This window comes from Psittacula echo (genome assembly GCF_963264785.1).
Source record: "Psittacula echo genome assembly, chromosome: 5".
Lineage (NCBI taxonomy): Eukaryota > Metazoa > Chordata > Aves > Psittaciformes > Psittacidae > Psittacula > Psittacula echo.
This window is the reverse complement of record NC_137739.1, coordinates 61,318,910-61,338,317: the sequence shown is the minus strand read 5'-3', so window position 1 is coordinate 61,338,317 and position 19,408 is coordinate 61,318,910. Positions and strand designations below refer to the sequence as shown.

At 44.0% G+C, this 19,408-nt stretch overlaps 1 protein-coding gene across 4 annotated transcripts in view; it reads left to right on the top strand.

The window, feature by feature from the left end:
• The first annotated feature begins 829 nt into the window (after positions 1-829).
• Positions 830-19,408, top strand: part of ITPK1 (inositol-tetrakisphosphate 1-kinase) — a 149,838-nt gene continuing 131,259 nt past the window's right edge. The window contains exons 1-2 of one of the 4 annotated variants that reach the window (XM_080619802.1): positions 830-1,507; positions 2,113-2,299. In XM_080619802.1, the coding sequence (XP_080475928.1) occupies positions 2,205-2,299 (95 nt within the window). In that variant the 5' untranslated portion in view covers positions 830-1,507; positions 2,113-2,204. Of the gene's footprint in view, positions 1,508-1,560; positions 1,809-2,112; positions 2,300-19,408 lie in introns of those variants that run through there. The other 3 variants (XM_080619800.1, XM_080619801.1, XM_080619799.1) reach the window with 3 other exon arrangements.

Genomic DNA, 19,408 nt, shown 5'->3' with positions numbered 1-19,408 from the left:
AAGTACAATTATATACATTTTCAAAAAACACTGGTGAGAGCTGTTTGCAGGTGATTCCACTCCCTGCATGCTTCTAACAGACTCTTGGTTTGGGATGACTTCACTGTTCAGGTAAGTAATGACAGGAATGTAAAATGGTCTCTGCCTGCTCCCTAGGTCAGTGACCCCTTTTGTGTTTCTTAAGGTTTTCCTGGCTTTCCCCCTTCTTTCCTTTGAATGGATCCTTCTACCACTTTTCTGATACTGTGGTGAAGTTATTAAACCACATTTGTTGTGGCACTGTGAGTCAGCAGAAATTGCTGAGCAGTTTCAGCTGTATGGGGCTCTGAGCCTGATGCACAGAAAGCATCATTGTAGGAGCATCATCTGAATCTTGGTTCAGGGTTGTCTTTCACAGGGAAAGACAATGATTATAAAAGCTGTGCTTGACATTCCCAAAGAGACAGAGAAAAACCTGCCAGCTGGATGATACTAATTTCAGATGAAAGGGAGGAAAAAAGATGGGGAGATTATACTTGTGCTGTGAGATACCACAGTAATTCAGACTAAAACATTCTTCCTCTGGAGCACAGAAGAGCTGCCTCTGTATTTAGGAATGCACAACACAAAAATCAGGATGCCAGCTCACGTGGGCATTGCCTGCCTCCTCCTGCCTCATGCAAAAAAAAAAAAGAAAAAAACTAAAGAAATAAATAGCTGTTACTGAAACTTCTGGTAAATCTTTACAGATACTTGCCAGATACTGGAAGAAGGAAGATACTGGGTTTGCAGTGAAACCCTGTATTTACTGGAACCCTTTTTTTTTTTTCGGCGAAAGATGTACACCTGTATACTGAATAACTGGTTTTATTTACCGGTTAGGAAATCTAAGTAGCTGTATAAACTGTTCTTCCTTTGGAAAAACAAGTTACGGCGGGGTCAAGCACCGGCATCCCTCCAGCGGCCGGCCGAGCGCGGAGAACCGGCGCTGGGACGCGGCGCGGGGAGCCCTTTCAAGGAGGGGTTTGCCCAGGGGAAGCACGGCCGGGCGTGGGCCCGCGCTCTTTCCCGCGGATCCCTGGGGTTGCCAGGGAGTTGCCCCCACTCTGTCGCCTGGCACTTCTTTCTGGGCAAGGCGGCGGGGCACGACTTCCCTTGCCGTGACACGGAACGGCTCAGCTCCCCTCGGCGGTCAGACCCTGGGTGCTCCGCCCGGCAGCAGCTCCGGGAGGGGGCGGGAGGATAGCCGCAGGAGGATACCCACGGCACACAGCCTGCGGTCAGCAGAGCCGCTGGGGAAAGCGGCGAGAGCGACGAAAGCGGCGCAAACCTTAGCCCGAGACCCAGCCCGGCCCAGGCGAGGTGCCCTCCGCGGGGCCGGGCTGGCATGAACCTCCGCCGGACGGGCTAGCGCGAAACCAGGACATTGTCTCTTTAATGCGTGGCGCTGCCCCAGGCGCCCCCTGCTGGCCGTCGTGCGGCACGCGGGCGCCGTGCCCGCGGGGCGGGCGCCGGGCGAGTCCCCTCGGTAAGAGCGGGGCCGCGGCGCAGCGGGTGTGTCCTGGCGGCGCTCGCCCACCCCCTCTCCCGCCCCTGTGCTGTGGGTGGGATCAGGAGAGGAGGGGACGAGCCGGGGGAGGAGGAGGAAGTGGAGGCGGCTGCGAATAGCGGGCAAATGGGGAGCTGAGAGGCTGCAGCAGCAGTACTGCGGTCGCGCAGCAGCAGCAGCAGCAGTAGTAGCAGCAGCGGCGGGCAGGCACGGAGGCGAGTTCGGCGGTAGGGTCCGTGCGGGCAGACGCGGCCCTGGAGAAGAGTGGCGGGGTACCGCGGTGGGTGCTGCTCGGCGGGCAGCGGCAGCATGTCTGGTCGGCTGGCTGCTCAGGGGCTAGTAGCTCAGTGGGGCGGCAGGGGTAGCGGCTTCCCTGCCAGCACAGGCACCTTCTCTGCCTGCCTCGGTGAGGTGCCTGCCAGTGAGGGGCAAGGCCTGCCGGGGGCTGCACATCGCTTGCTGCCGGCGGCGGAGGCTGCTCCTGGCTCGGTTCAGCGGCGCAGAGCGGGCGGGCGGGGGGTAGCGCCGGCGTTCTCCGCGGGAACCAACTGGTTTTCCTTTCTCTTAACGCCGTTGCTTCGCAGGCGCCGAGTGAGAGCGGTAACCGGGCTGCCTCCGCCACCCTGGGCTGATTCCTCTCCTCGAGGGGCTGCCGCCGTCTCTCCGGGCCGGCACCATGCAGACCTTTCTGAAGGGGAAGCGGGTGGGTTACTGGCTGAGCGAGAAGAAGATCAGGAAGCTGAATTTCCAGGCCTTCGCCGAGCTGTGCCGGTAAGGAGGCGGCCCTCGCCACGCCGCGGGGAGTGCCGGGGCGGCCGTGAGGCAGTTGGGGCGGGCGGCGGCCGAGGGGCGCGGCGGCCTCGGGATGGGACCGGGGCCGCGCCGCTGCGGGGTCGGCCGTGGCCTGCCACGGCTCTCGGGCATTTTGTACTCGGTGCGAGATTGCCTTCTGCAGGCTGTGCCCGCCGGCACCTGGGAGGGACAGGACGGGTCGGTGCCCGCGGGGCCGCGGCTGAGGTCTCCTGCTTCCCGCTCACCTGGGCGCTGCTGCACGCTCCCGAGAAACTCGGTCTGGGGCGTTGCGCGGCGTCCCTGTGTGTCTGTGTGTGTAAGGGCCCGGCACAGCCCTGGTTTACTGCCTGGGAGCAATTCTATTCACCGCTTCCCAAAAGGTCCCTAGTATTCCCGGTGAAATAGTCTCATTTGCGATCTCTGAGGAGCTTGCTAAGATTTGGAGCTGAAGCAGAGTTATTAGGAAGAGTCTGGGAGTAACTTACCTTCGTGTCCTGCAAAAACACATAAAATTAGGGTAATGCAAATCCCTGAGTGAGCTTGTATTCACCCGAGATGTAAATTACATGTCTGAAGGTAGTGTACCTGTGCCTGTTTTCTGCAGTGCCAGAGGTAAAGGTTAGTTCGATAAGCTGTAATTAGACTTTATCTGAATAGTTTAGAGGATAATATATGCAGTATATTACAGAGTTTTATTATGTAATTGAAAGTGTAAACTCCATGTGGGTCCAAGGTCTTGTGACACATGCATTACAGCTTCTGATACTGAATAAAAGCTTTTTCTTATTAATTTCATTCTAATAGTAAGTTTGTAACAAGTATAGGGAATAAATTTTGATGATTGAAAATATTCTAAATAAACCATATTCTGGTTTGTGTGGTGTCTGTTCAGACTTTGCAGAATATGTTTTACGTGACTTCGAGTACACTTTATTAATGCATATCATGCTAAAAACACCAATCCCTGTCAAATTTCTGTTGGCAGCACTTGCTCCTTTCTATAGAGATGAAGGAGGCAGAAGAAACAGAAAACTGTTTTGAGAGAGTGACTGAAGCTTTTACATCAGCTTGTGTTCTTGGCATTTTGTATCCTCTCTGTCAACTTCACGAAAAACTTAACAGAATTTTTTAAAGTATGGAAAAGGCCACAGTTTATGGTTTAATGTCTTCAAAAATTTCCATGTGATTCTTCAAACAAAATACTTCTGGATGAATAATGCTAAGCTTTGACTTTGCCTAATATTTTTGGTTATTTTTTCTAATGCTTTGTGCCCCAAAGCTAAGGGGAATCTCAGAAAATACGTAAAAAGCTTTTGCTTTTTGTAGTAATTTGTCGTTCATTTTTGGTATTATGTGCTCTACATTTTTATGTTTAGGTATTTCCAAAACTGACTTTCTGCCCGCTGCTGTGCTTGTTTCTCTTTTTGACTAGGTTCTTTGCTTTGTTTCTCTCTACTTCAGAAATTCCTTACACTTGTGTTGCGTGATGTGGGTATACAATTTCTTTGGGTGCTCTACAAATTTATTAATAGTCTTAGGTCCTCGCAGCACTGTGAAAACTGACCCGAAAGCATCTCTCTTGCTACAGTTTTCTAATTTATTGATGAAAATTAGGCTATCTCATTTGGTACAGGCTAATCTCTCTTTGAATAGTATTTACATCATTGGACAGATAGGTCTGTTCAGTCATGCTTTGATATTTTTAAAAACATTTAATATGAGCCTTTCTGTAGAAGTGAAGTGTTTGCTTTAAAGATCAGTGCAGTCACTGGAGCAGGTTGTACTGGATGCTCCCTTTCCTTCCCAGTAACTTCCACTGACACTGATGGGAAGCTGCATTTAATTGGGCATAGATTTCAAGTATTGTATGCATAATACCTACTTGATTACTTGTGTGTTTGTAAACTTTTGTTGCTGTAGAAAAAGCAGTGCTGAGCTCAACATACGTCTTACCAGAAACGTTGCGTATGGTAGGAAATAAGGCAAGTGTAGTCATTCGTGTACAGTGATTCATGCATTAGAGTGGACTGTGTGTCTGTCTCTCCATTCTGTGTACTTTATGGTGATTGTTACTTGGAATGTATTTGCTTGTTGCCTAGGGATATACTTTCTGGATGACTACAAAGTTCAGTTTTGTTTGTGCGGGTTTGCAATGAAGCAGTTATATAATCCAGGAAAGTTAGAGAAGCCTCTTAATGAATTCTTGAAGCTAGGTTTTAATTGGGAGTGTTGTTAGGATGAGAAGAATCTTCATTTCTGTGCAGTCTGCCAGCGCAGCCACTTCTAGTGCAAAGCACTGGTGTCCTAAAGGGATCCGGTACAACATTTCAAAATCTGTTTGAGCCATCCTCTGAGAGGTAGTCGAAGTGCTGAACTGCTTTCTTAACAGTGTTTTCAGGCTTCCTCTCCAGCAGTGCTCCTAAACTGAAATGTTGTTACCTTGTCCTAGCTGAAATGGGACATGAGTGTGAGCAGACCTACAGTTAAGGCACTGCTTTGGGGAACAGGCAGGCCTACCTTCAGGTTTCTGCTCCACAAAGACTGCGCAGGAGCTTTAAATACGTTTCTCATGTTTGTATCCATCTTTAAAGTGCAGCTTAGTCTGCTGGCTTTCAGTAGGTTTCCCAGTTAAATTTTGACATCTGAATTCTTCCAGGTTTGTTACTGGAGAATTTACAGACATCCGCCTTATTTTCTTAAAATTTTCACTTGGTATGTAAATTTCTTGTAATGTGTGACAGGGTAGCAGTCCTGCCTGGACATGATGTCTTGGGGCTTTTGCCTAAGCTTTATATCCACAAGGTAATCTTCCTTGTACCATAGGTCTTTGATCTCACCTGCGCTTCTGGTCCTCACTCTGGCACACTAGATACGTCCTACCTGAGCTGTATTCTTTGTAGACATAACAGCCTTGGCGGTGCCTTCCAGGTGTAGCCCAAGGAGATGAAAGCAATGCCTGTGGTGATACTTACCTCCACATGTATAGCCCACACCAGTGGTTCCCAAATAATTGTGTTACAGCTCATTGCAGCCCTTAATGCTTCTACATCTTTTTTGGGCTTCTAAATGGGGTGGTGAGCAGAGAGACAGTGTGGTTTTACAGGCCTGTTGCAGAGAATCAGTGGTCCCTGGATAGCACCTTGAGAGCTGTCAATCTGGAGGTTAGAGCACTTGGACTGACAGTTGGGAAGGCCAGTTTTGAGCCTGCAGCTGATGTCTCCCAAAGGAGACAACCTGAAAATGGGCCAGGCTCACTCCGATTGGCTGGCTGAACCTGCCACTGTGTATAGAGGGGAACGTGAGCTCTTTCCCTGGTGCTGGGATAGCCATCCTATGTGCTCTTACTGTAGCACCATGGCAGGGGCATCCCTACAGGAGGAGGTGTGTTCTCAGTTCTGGTCTCTGCTTCCCACAGGGGTTTTTGATTCTGTCCAGCACCTCCTTTCTACTTAAGCTGTTGGTGGAGTAAGGCTTTTATGTTCCTTTCTGTGCATCATTGCAGTTTCAGTGGGGACAAGAGAGTCTCTGTCTCAGCCTTGCTGGTATCAGGTCATTCGTGTTTGAGTTCTGATGTGGGATTGAGCTCTTCTGTATGGAACAGGGAATTCAGTGCAGTCTTCTTATCTCTTCAGTGAACTCACTAGTTAGCAGGCAATTTAAGAAGCTACTAATGCCAAGTTGTCCCGTGCTTCTAAGTGAAGCTGCTAGGGTGCCATGCTTTGTGTTGAACCCACTATTGTCTACATGCTAGCATATATGCTGTGGCTGCAGTGACCTGAGTAGAGCCCCTTATGGGGCTGCAGTGTGCAAATGTCTGGTTTATGCATCTCAGGTTTGTGCATCAGCCTTTATGTTCAGCTCCACCAAGGTGATGTCACAATCTCAGAGCTTTGGGTAGCTGGCTACTGGCAAAATACAGAGCATCTATGGCCTGCTAAAAAGTAAGACAAGTTTTTTAGGGACTCCTGACAATTTCGGAGCCTGTAATATAAGCATGTAATTCTCTCATTGCCACGTGTCTCTCCCACTGCTTAAAGAAGTTCCTCCTTCTTCTAGCTGCTTGATCTTGTCCTCTGTCTCAAGCTGGGTTTAGTTGTTATGCAGTTGGCAAAGACTTTCAATCCAATCAGTTCCCCGCTCATCACATTGACCTTGGCATGGTTGTCACCGTTCAGATGCACGAGCACTAATACAAGGTGAAGAAGATGGAGGTGCCCCACTCCATTACACAGATGACAGAGCTGTGGTGTGAATTGCAGGTGGTGGTAAAGACTCTTGGATATCCGTATTATCTTTTGTAAAATACTCATAGATGTTCTGCCGGGTTTCTCTGCATGTTGTGAATAAAAAGATGACTGTTCATATTATAGGAGGAGTGGTGGTGAAAGAACAGAAAAATGCATGTACCTGTTCAGAAGATCAGTTGTGTGTGTTTGGCACCAGTTCAGATTAGTGAGGTGCAGCCATTTACAAATGGCCATTTGCTCTATAAAAGCCTCTTGCTCCTCGGTAGTTGCTCTGCATGTCAGCTGTTAATATAGTCTCTTCTGGGAGCCATGGAGACGCAAGGCAGTAAGGTTACGGCAACGTGAATAAGTTACAGGGATATGAGGTGAAGTACGTATGCTTCATCCAAGAGGAGATAATTTAGTCATCCCATTATGAATGATAAGCTACTTCTCGGTTATTTTGGGCAAAAGGATTCACATGTACAACTTGTAAGATTGCATGGTAATGTGGTAGCTTTTCTGTGTAGCTATATGCATGAATCAGAATTTCTTCTTTATACATGTAGAAAATGAATAGCAGAGGAGTTGAAGAGTTGCCTGAAGATGTAATCCACATTGTGATAAGTTTTGCAGCTCGACAGACAGAAGAACTGTGCCAGTACATCCTCATGTCCAGATTATTTATGGTCAGATTTTATTGTGCTGTGTTTTTTTTTTGTTAAAGCAGGGTGAGCATCTGGAGAAAATAGTTCTCAGGAAATTATAGAAAATCTGGGAAAATCAGATTCTGCCCACAAAAGAAAATGGAAGTGAAGTGATTGAGAATGCCTTCTAGTAAAGCCCAGTTGTCTGGGAATTCTTCAACTTCTTCTCATTTCATTTCTCTGATAGGTAGTTAAGCATTCTTCTAAAACATATGAGAAGCTACTTAGTTAATCTACCATAAAATAAACAGTGTCATCAGTGCTGTAGATATGTATGGCTCTCTTTCTCTTCTAAATATTGTGTTCTTTTATGTGCCATGGCCTGTGCATGAGAACCTAGCCATGATTTTTAAGTCAGATTTAAGAATAATGCTGGTCTCAGGCTATTAAATTAATCTGCTTCTTTATATAGCAGGCTGTGAAGTATACTGTGTATTTTTTCCAGGAAGAACTCAGGGAATTTTCTTTGACACCAATTCCCCACAAAAACCCTCCCTAAATACTACTTTTGTTAAATGCCTGGCTTGTGCCAGTTACCTTTTACAGCCTTAAAAGCCATAAAAATAAAACGTACATGTGTTGATCAATAGCTCCCGTTGTTGCTTGTGTTAGTCTGAAATACTATATCATGAGAAGTAACCGGAGCCCGGACAGGTGGGTAGGTTTCTTTGACATCAGCTCTAACAAAGACTTACAACTAACCTAATGGTAGAAATTGTACTAAGCCATGAAAAGGTGTTGAATGTAGTAAGAAAAAGTAAATGTATTTCTTGGAGCAAAAGTTCACTGTATTTCTGGGTTCCTGCTCCTTCCAATAGTCTGTAGAAAAGACTTTACATCCCAGAAGAACTGGATATATGTGTGTTCTTAATCTCTGAGAGCCCTTATTGGTAGGCATCCTTATTGCAAAGTGCTTACTGCATTGTGCTTGCAGAACCATTTCATGGGGAATACATGGCACAACCACTCATCAACAGAAGGGACTGTAACAGTCACCCTTTCACAGTGCCTCTGTTTTGTGATCTAGCAATCATTTACCTCAAGTTCAGGAAGTTTGAGTCCTTATGTCATCCCTTTACCACAACCTGTTAGAACTGATATGCAGCAAGGAACAATAATAAGCTTGGTCAGGTGGCAGCTCTTCAGAGAAAGATCTGCATTCTTTTGAAGATCACAAGCTGAATACAAATTGACAGCGTTGCCAAAAAAAAAAAAAAAAAAAAAAAAAAAAAGAGCCTGTGTCATCTTGGGAAACATAAGGTGGAACAGAGCCTGTGAGGCACATGAAGTAATGCCTCCATCCTGCATGGCGCTGATAAGGCTGCTGCTGCAGTAACCTTACCTACTGCCTTTGGGGTTTGGTTACTTTGGTTTGGAGCATGTCATTTCAAGGAAAAAAACAGATCATCTCGTAAGTGCCCAAAAGACAGCAGTGAGAAGGATCAGGGTTTTTGAAAATACAGTGCCTTGTATTGTTATTAAACATAAAGAAAGCTGGAGATGGATCTTTGGACACCTTAGAAAGCTGTTGTAGGAAAAAACCACAAGCAGACACACACATGCACACACAAGTTTATTCCCCAGTTCCACTGCAGGTAGGACAAAAAGTAGTGGGCTTCAGTTGTGCCAAGAAGAAGGGATGATGGGTAAGTGGAAAAGATACTGTCGTTGTCTAGAAGGCAGTGGAATTCATTGCTTGAGACTTTCAAGACTGACTTGGACAAACATGCTGAGAATGACATGGGCCTGTGGTCCCAGTTCAAGGCAAAGATGTTGACTTCTGAGGGCGTTGCTGTGTCTGGTTTGTGACAGCACAGAATGTGGCTGAGAAACAGTTCTTGGTGTACATTAAGTAGTTTGAAGTCCCTTTACTAATTCAGGAGTTGTGACTTGGGAACTCCAGGTGCGCAGTCTAAATGAGTGCAGCTTTTTTGAATAAACAGGCTTAACCTGAGAGCAATGGCCTTAATGTACTGCACTGCACCTGGGAAGCATTGATTGACAGTGTATCTCCTGATATTGGATAGAAAATGTACTATTCTTCTCAATAGTTGACACATTTTAGTGAGATGATGTTCTTGAGCATGTTCCAAGGAACCAGAGCATGTGAAACACACTAAAATAAGCATGATAGTAGATAAAATAAGCACCTGTGCTACACATGTCTGTGCCATAGTGCTGTGCAACAAGCCCTCTTCTGTCTGGCTATCTTCTCATTTTTTACTTCAGTGTTCAGTCCTCAAAACAATGGTGTGTTTTGAACTGATGGAATTTAACTCTCCTCAGAAGGAGTTATGCCCTTTATATGATCAAGGAGGAAATTGCTGATACTTCCATACTGTCCAAATACCACACAAGTGCTAGTTAGTATTGTCTTTCCCTGCAGACAGAAATCCTATTTGGAAGACAAACATGTACTTTAAGAATGGCTTTCAAAATTACTGAGTTTCATTGAAGAGGATATGCTTTAATTCAAGTGGAAAAAAAACCTTAGTTGCAGTTCTCTTTTCTCTCAAGTGCAGTGCTTGGGGCTATTTTGGCTGGGGTGCAATTGCCACTCTCATAAATTCTGTCAAATAATTCCTGTGATTTGGGAACCAAAGCAGAAGTCTGCTCTTTCCCACAACCAGGCTACTACCTGTATGGGCAGCAGGCTGTGCGCTCACTGAGGTGGCTTGGAGGGCTCCCAGGAGTCTGATCTGTAGAATGGAGAAAGTTGTGTTTCTGGATCTAATGGCACTTTTGGGAAAGTAATTGGCAGAGCCAGGCCTGGAACTTGGAAGCAGGTTCAGTTCACATTGAGCTGTTTAATCTTTTCAGATGCCAGTTAATGAAGACTTATGAAGTGTCTTGTGGTGTCTTGTCACATACTGCTGAGTCATGCTTGCTTGCTTGGAGGAATTGGGAGCTGGTGCTTCCCCCTGAAAAAGATGAGCATATTTTTGCTCTTCATCACATGCCTCACAGGCTTTTCTTCTTCCTTGTCAACAAGCCATCTTGGTCCTTTCCCTCTGTAATGCATTGGTTCTGCTTGTTCCTTGAATGAGACGTCTGTAGCAAAAACACTTGAATGAGATGTGTCTGTAGCAAAATACAGAATGCTAAATCTTGAGCTGTGAAGGCGGGATGCTCTTGGCCATCATTCTGAAGCCCTATGTTTGTCCAGTCAGACCACACCACAGAGGTGTGTGCATGTTGAGGGACTCTCCCCTTGAAGAGTGCTAACAAGCTGAAAATAGACACTTTAAGAGACCTGGTTTAAGTTGTATGTTTTGGCCATAAGCAACATAGTTGTCCTTTTTATGAAATTGTGTGTTTTAAACTGCTTGTGATGTTTTTTACTTTCTGTAATTTTCCCCATCATGCTAGGTATGGATAAGTACATGTTTAGTGTGTTTTCTTGCAGCAGGAGGAAATAGTTTGGAGGATTCTTTGGAAACAACGCCTTCAGCTCTGCATGTTGTAGTGCTTAGTAATGACTCTCATGGCAGAACCTAGATAAAGTTATCTGAGTGTTGGGGCAGCTGGTTAATAGCTGATAGAACAAGTGATGTCTGGGGTGATTAATGTGCTGGAAGGAAATGATACCATAAAGGTCCACTTGTAACATGCCACAGCCTGCCCCATCGACAGCCACAGTGCTGTAGTCGTTTTCTCCCTGCCACTCTGAAATGGCTTTTGTGGTTAAAATAACTGGTATAATGACTAAGCTTATTCCTTATCAGCCTGGTTTCACTATAATGATGGAGAATGTCATCATTTGTGTAGGTGGGCTACAAAACACTGCCTGTTTCAGCAATATGCTATGGCTTAGTGAGTCCAGCAGTGAACACTTTAACCTGATTGGGTGCATTATTTCTTAAATATGTGTGTTTCAATGAGAACCTTGGTTATTTCCTTGTAACTAAAAAAACGCAGAGATGAATGTAAATACTGATAACTGTTGCTCTTTAGTTCCATCTGCATGTCGTATAGCTGCCTGCAGATGCTGATTTATTTAGGAACATGGTATTCCTTTGTGTTACAAAAACTCAGTTCAGATTTTACATGCTGAGGATCCAGCCCTCTTTGCCTGCTGTCACCGAGACTGATACTGGTGCTGCCAGCATGGGCTCTCCTCACTGCCATTTGAAGGATGAGAGGGTAGCGGGGGAAATGGTGAGGTTGCTCTTGCAAAAGTCCATCTGTATGTTTTGTTTGGTACCTGAGGCCCTACCTGCTTGCAGGTGTTTTGGTTGACATGCCAGCTGAATAGTGTGAGATCAGCCAAGCAGACCTGAACCTGGCCAGCCAGGACCTGAATGATGTTTGTAGCAGATGCTTAGGGAAGGTGTGAGGCACAGAGCAAATGTGTTCACCTTCCCCGTGGCAGACACTGGTTTACAGTGTTGGGCGGCAGCAGTTGTGTCCATTCATCATGGCTTGACTTCACAAATGAAGATTTGGGAAGGGCTTTACCCACGCTTACTACAAGTGCTCTGATGACTGAAAAGGCCAATGTGGGATAGGCAAATCTGGTTGCGAAAAGCACAGTGAAAGGTCTCCTTGGGTGGTATAGGCGGGGCACGATTCTTTCTACGTTGTCTTTTCTCCTCGAGACTAATTCTGTGTGTGTTCTCAAAGGAGACAACGGCATTATGTACAGTGTGTCTCCAAGTCTCCCAGTTGGAGGCCAAGGTGGACCACTAGTGCCATGTTTAATAGCCACAGATGGATCTATTCCACATAAACCTTTTAATATGCTTTTGAAGGAGGTTATTGGCCTATGTTGGTTATTTTCTAGTTTTGTTGTAAAACATGAGCACATACAAAGTTGCTGTGTTGTGAGTAGTGGTTGGTTGGGTTTGGTGGGGTTTTTTTTGTTTGTTTGGTTTTTGTTTTTCTTATTTTTAAGTGTACATATACATGTTCATTTTAATAGAACACCCTGGATCTTGACCAATTTAAAAAGAAATACATAATTTCAGTCAAGAGGTGGTCAGAAGTTCAAAAGTCAGATCTTCCCCAAAGCAGATTTTCCTGCTAAAAATAAGAAAGGTTGCAAAAGAGGGAGGAGGGAGAACTAAAAGCTGGGTACATCTTAGGAGTCATCTTCTAACTTCGTCTGGTGCGTGCTAATCTGTAACTGACAACTAAGAGCAGAGGGTTTTGTGGAATCTAAAAACCCCTTGTAATTGAAGAGAGCATCCAGATCTGCATTTGCTGCCTCAGCAGGTTAACTGGTAACATAGCAGAGGAGCGGTCTCCAGAAGTAAAGTACAGTATTAGTACTGCAGTAGTAACAGAGGCACTCTCTCTGTACCATTTATGCTAAATTTACATTTTCAAATAAAATCTTCCCCAGTCTTTTGTCTGATACTGAAAGCAGTGAATTTCTTTGGTCTTTCTGTTGGTTTTCAGTTAACATTGCCTTTGTGTAGTTTCAGGTATGGCTTTAGGAGTTGCTTCAGCTCAGTGTTCTTTCACACTTGTCTAAAATAGATTTTCTCTGGCAGTCAGTCTTTTAGCAGAGACTTGCATATGTTTAGACCAGCCTCATGGTTTCAGAGTTACTGTGCTGTCTGGTACAGGTGCATGCCGATAATGCATCAACTCTGATGTTTCCATTGTGTGTGGCTTTAACATTAGTGTCCTGTGAGATAGTCTGGGTAACCCACAATTATCAGAGACTCTTTACAAGGCTCCCTGGCATGATAAAGCTGTGTGCAAAGCTCACCATTCAGATACACTTGCTAGTTGGAGGGGTGGGAAGAAGAGGATAGAAGGAGCTTGTTCTGAGGTTGCCTGTGGTGCTGCTCTTGTTTTGCCGACAAAGAGGGAGCTTAATTCACTGGAGCTGTCAATCTGGGAGTTTTCAAGTGCTGAAAGAAAACTCCAGTAAAAGTGTGTATAAGTGTATGTGAAGGAGGAAAGGGAAAAAGAAACCAAGCAAATCTACCGTTTTAATGAAAGGCTGATGGTGAGAAAAAAGTAGTACTTGTAGTTGCTGACCTGCACACTAAATCTGGCAGCAAATGGGAAAGTGTGAAAGGGGGGAAGTACTGTTGCCAGCACATTAGTTTGGAGCACCGTGTGCTGTGCAAAGAGTAAGTGATGATTGAGCAGCATCCTTTGTCACTCAGTAGAAGTTTTCTTTTTCAAAGCTACCACATTTTAAAGTTGGTTTAATTGATGGAGAGATGGTGGTTTGTGCTACACCTTTAGCTGTTCCTGCCTGCATGGACTGCAAATAGGAGGTGGGGCTATAGGAGGAAAAGAGATCTATTTGAAGGTGGACAAACGCTGGATGGGTTATAGTTTGACTTTGGCGCTAGACATTTTGGTGCAACCTTTCCTTCTGTATCAAGGGATAGATCAAAGTCCAGGAACTCTATCCAGGCTGGAGTGAATTTCGAAGAGACCTTTTTGACCTTTTCCCTGGCCTTTATAGAACCAAGACTTTAGCATGCTTTGAGGAATAGAAAGTACATGCTTGCTGCTGATAGAGGGTTGAAGCTCCATTTTCTTTCTCTTTCTGATGCTATTTTAGGCCCTCAGTTCTCAACATCTGGGAGAATTTGTGCTTTGAATTTTGCTTTACTTACAATTCAGTAGAGTGAAAAATCTTTGGTCAGAGACATCCCCGAGTTTAAACTGCTTTTGTTTGAGGCTAACTTTGTTTCAAGAACTCTCTAGCTAGTTTCCCTTCTGATCCCTTTGTTTGTGCAATGTGATTGTAGCTTTACTCTTTATGTGTGCCATAGGACATTGGTCTTCATCACTTTTGTTGCTTACTAGTGATGGATTGCCTATTTGCATGTAGCATTGCAGCTCAAGGTAGAGCTTTTTTGTGGATCAGAACTTGCCTTCTTTGCAGTAAGAACAGTGGGTCTTACCATTATCTGGTCTAAATATAACGTAAAGCTTCTCTTGGCCATCTTTTCCTTAAGGTGTATAACAGGTTATCGCTGGTTCTTGTTATTGTATTTAAACCAGATGGATCTTTAGCATATACAAGCACATGTCTCCCTGAGAAGGCTCTGGAGAGGAAGGACTTTACTTGGTTGAGTCTGACATTTTTGGAGCCCAACATGATGCTAGAAGGAGCCAGAAATGATGGAATGAGAAAGGCATAGGGTCATTGGGGAGTTTTGTTCTTTTTCTCCAAGCAAGATAAACTCAGGTGTATAGTACAGAATTATGGTTGCAGCAGACTATCACTTCCATGTGTGCGGTGCCAACCACCAGCTTTTCTAGTAAAAGTTTGTTCTCATTTTGTGCTACTGTGTTAAGCAGTTTCCTGATCAGGGTAGTGCTGCATCTTGGCTTACAATAGGTATTGTTTAGGTGGGGATTGGCACAATATTTTTGTGCTGTGATTTGATCTCTCATTTGTCTTGAATAACCTATTATAATGTAATGCTTAAGTCCATTCCTTTTTGGCAGGTTTTCCTCTAGCATTGTTGCAGTGGTAATGAAATAGTGGTGTTCTGATTACAAGAGATCACTGAAGAAAAACAGTATTTTGGGATGTTTCTTTGGCTGAGAGAGAGAACAGCCATACTAGAGGCAGAGTAGGACCTTCATTCTGATGTGCCGTGGCTCTTAGTATGTTATCAAGTAACTTCCCTGATTTTTCCTTATTCCTAGTTTCTCCTGTTTGCCACTGTGAAACAGGTCTGTAGAACCAGACAGGAGAGCTTTCTTCAAACAGGAAAATGTTTTTCTGAAGCCACAGAACATGGGTAGCTAACGTGTACATGTAAAGTTACTTTTCTTTTTGTGTGTCAGTTTTGGTACCAGTGGACTGTGGAAAGGCGTGCTTCCTCCCTGCCCCCTACCCCAAATTACTACAAGTGCAGTTAGGGGACCTTAAGTAAAATGCCTGGTTTGTAGCTTGGGCAAAAAAATTTGGAAACAAAGTAATTTATTCTAAGACAGCTTTACCACAAATTTCTTCTGGAGCAAAGCTGTTCCCTGATGTTTAAGATCAAGATCTCTAAATCTTGTTCTGTAGACAAATTAGATGGGGGTCAAGTTCTTTGTGCTTATTCCTAAAACTGTAATCCTTGCATATGAATTAGGCTGAGATGCTCAAAAGCTCCTGCTTGTTCAGGTGCTGAGTTTTCTTGACCTTGGTGAGAGCTGAGCACATTTGCAGAACTTTGTCTGATCCGACTCCCTCTGAAGCTGCTGGAAATCTCTGCAGTTGGATTCCTTGGGAACTAGATATACCTGGTGGTCAGATTTTCTTTGTTGTTAAGGAAAACCTGAGAGTGGGATGGACATTGAATTTGCTCACAGTTGCACAAGTTTGTTACAGATATTTAGATGTAATGGCTTGATAACAATGATTGACGGCCAAGAATCAAAAGTGTGGTAGGTAGTAATTAAAACATGCAACCATGATGCCATTGAAAGTACTCTGGATGCCTTCTTGGCCCAGGGAAGTATCTGTTAGTGTAATTTGAAATGTTTTTGTAGGACTAAGTATAGTATTTGAGTTTCCTGTTACTTGTTAGTGTTGCTGCTGCCTTTTTGTTATATTGACTGATATGTGGGTGTGAAAACTCCCTGTAAGAATAGATTTTTTTAGCACGCTTGCTGCTGGTGCTAATGAAACCTGAAACACAAGATACGTGTTTCAGGAAAATGCATAGGGTACATGTAAAATCTCCCTATTTCATCTCTCATTAAATCAAAATAGATTGTCACTTGTTTGTCCATGCAGAATGGAGTAGCCTTGCAGTGCTGCTAATATAACAGTAAAGGAAAGCTTGTGCTGCAAAATGTTTTTGGTTAAATATTTTTTGGTCTTTAAAACAGTAATGTCTGTGTGGGGGGGGTGTTTTCAGTAGCTGCTTTGGCTTTAATGGAATAATTATTAGAGCCTTCTATAAGAACAGAGAGGAAGGGTCTCTTTCAGTGAAGCTTTATATCCTTTTGATGAAGCAAAAGCAATTAAAGAGATAAATCTTTTCCCCTCCCCATTCTCTATATGTCTTTGAATGTGAAAATTATTTCCCTGGCTTTTTCCCTCCCGTGCAACACTTAAGGAAATTAAATTGTTTATTCAGAAATGTCTGATGTCAGAGTTGGATGCCTACACTAGCCCAGGAACTCGGAGGCATTCCTGCAAAGCCAGTCCCAAAAAACTTGAGAGGTGACTCTTTCCTGCTGTACTGTAAATGTATAGTTTGACTACAAGTGGGTTTTGAAGCACACTGTCCAGACAGCTTTGACATGTGAGTAAAGTCTTAGGTGTATGCAGACGAGCTGCAAAGAATTGACATGTTTAAATCTTGATGTCTTTTGTGTATTTACTGGGGGTGGGGCTTGTACAGAGCAATCAAAGAGAGAGAATAGATAAAAGTCTCTTGAATCAGGCGCTAGCCTGGCAGCCAAATAGGGTTGGCTCTTGGCTCTGTAATAGGCTTCATTGTAACTTAAGCAAGTCAGTGAATTTCTCAATATAATACTTTATTTACCTGTCAAATGCAGATAGAGATAATGCAAACCTGTCAGAATGCTGTCCTGTGGCTGAACTGACTGCTAATGGCTCATAGATCATTAGATCTCAAAGGACACGCGAAGCGTTTATTACTTTATCTTGCTATTTGTCAGCAGCTCTTAATTTGTGTCTATCAATTCTAAGGCATGGCTCAAAATTAAAAACTCAAGCTGTTCTTTATTGGTGATTTCTGTAAAAGAAGTATCATTGAACCTTGTTATTGAGGATCCCAATATGTTTTAACAATTTTACCTCTTACCTGCTGTTCTCTCTCAGATCTAGTTACCTGGTAAATATTTTTAGTTGATCATATACAGAGTGAATGCTCAGCTTTTGCCAAGCTAAGATTTCGTCTTCTTGCATTGGCTTTCCTAAGTTGGTCATTTTAATTTGTGGTGAAAATGAAGCTATAGTGTGTAAAGCAAAGGGAAGAGAATGGCAGGCTTCATCCACAGCTTCTGCTGTGCATATTCTAGCATGTTCATCATCAGTGGAGGTGTTGGTACTCGGCAGCATAAGCATGCTATGCCTACTTACACTACTAAAAAAGGTGCAAATGCAGTGATGTTTGGCTTGGTGCCATTATATTACAGCGCAAGAACTATATGGCTGTAGATGGGTAGAGACATTGGATAATGCATCTTGAGCAGTCCTAGCACCAAGGCAGTGAAAGAAATGGAAATAAACTTGATCTTTGATATTATGTTCTTGATATTTGATAATAAGTTCTCTCTGTAGTTCTCTCCCTTGTGTATGGGCAGAAGAAGTTTAATGGCAAGTTTAGCGTGCAGGTTATCTTGAGAAGCATCTGCAAGCAGTTTATTGTTAGATAGGATGCAAGACTTTGTGGGTTAGGGCCTTAGTTACAGTGAAATATTTTATAGACAAATACTTGAAAAAAAGAGAAATATTTCTGATTTTAACAATATTAAACTTTTGAACATAAGTGCTTGTTCATTCTTTCTCAGTTCATAGCCTTAAATGGCCAAAAATACAGCATTGTTTTTTTTTTGTTTCCTAATTGTCTGTAGTCTTTTTTCTTTTTTTTCCTTAGTGATGTAAGTAGAGAAGTTACTCTTCACCAGAGAATCAGAATGGTTGGAAAGGATCTTAAAGATGATCTAGTTCTATCTTGCCTGGCATAAGCAGGGACACCTTCCACTAAACCAGGTTCCCCTTGTCCTATCAATTTTTACATGCCCTTGTAAAAAGTCCCTCTGCAGATTTCTTCCAGGCCCCGTTTAGGCACTAGAAGCTGGTCTAAGGTTTCCCTGGAGCCTTCTCTTCTCCAGGCTGAACAAGCCCAGCTCTCTCAGCCTGTCTTAATAAGCAGAGGTGCTCCAGCCCTCTGAGCATCTTCTCTGGCCTCCTCTGGACACGCTCCAACAGGTCAATGTCTCTCCTATGTTGGAGACTCCAGAGCTGAAGGCAGCACTGCAGGTGGGGTTTCAGGAGAGCAGAGCAGAGAGGGAGAAGCACCGCCCTTGACCTGCTGGCCAGGAAAGTGTTCCTGAAAAAGTCTAGGCATGAATTTACTAAGATTTTTCTGATAACACCACAATGTGCAAACAGTGGTGTAAAATACTAATGAATGATCTGTTACCTTACCAGCATCATTTCTGACTGAATATCCTGAAGATGAGGATATAAACAGATCTGTAGCGTACCTCTGTAAGCAGGGTCTGTGATTTAAAAGTCCCCTGGGGCACATAGCTGCTGTTTTAAACTCCATCTGAAATTAGTAATTTGAACTGTAGGTGTTATGTCTGACTAATATGCAGGCCAGTGCTTTTTGCTGTTTCAAAGAGTTTGTACTTCAGTACTTTGCACTGAAACGTTTTTGTCTTGAAGCCAGGCCTTGAGAGAGGATTCTGCTGCAAAATCAAGGCTGACATTGATGCTGTTAGACTGGCCTTGATGGGCTGTTGGTTAGCTGTGCCTCGGGGAGGTTGCTGGTTGCTGTGCAGCCTTGTGGGTCTGAGAGCTGTCTGTGGGACTGGGGTAATGTTTGTCTGGTGTCTGCCTTGGGGTAGTGGTACAGGGTCATGTAGGCCAGGCTGGAGGAAGACTTCTTTGGCACCTTGTGGATGGTGATGCTAGAATTCAGGAGTGGGAGAAAAAAAAGTAGGTGTTCAAGTTAGTCTTAAAAGAAAATATATCCTGCCAATTTTTTTACTTTTATCTGGAAAATAATTAGAGAAAATAGGGATGATGTAGTGCGCCATTTGAGATGTAAGAGAGTAGTCCAAATAAGATAGTGACCATTTATGGCCTCTTAAGAGTGCAACTTTTACGGAGTTTTGATTATCTTTTTATAACCATCACAATTTCATTCTTCTGGAGGGCTGGGTGATTTTGAAGAGTAATGTTTTTTTTCTAAATTGGAATAGCTTCAGCTCCTAAGGTGATACCTATGTATTTTGCAGCTTAGTGTGGCACCTTGGACTGTGTGCTGACCAAGCATGAAACCCTGCAAGGCCAGGTAGGCAGATAATACCCACCCAGCACCAGAGTGAAGTCAGTGAGGCTGAGCTACTGCATGCAAGGGGGTTACGTAAAGCTGGGTGTGGAGCAGCCGCCTCCTTTATGAAACAGGGAATGCAAGGATCTGATGTGAAAACATGCTGCCTGGGAAAAACACTTACGGGGATAAGAAATCTTGCTT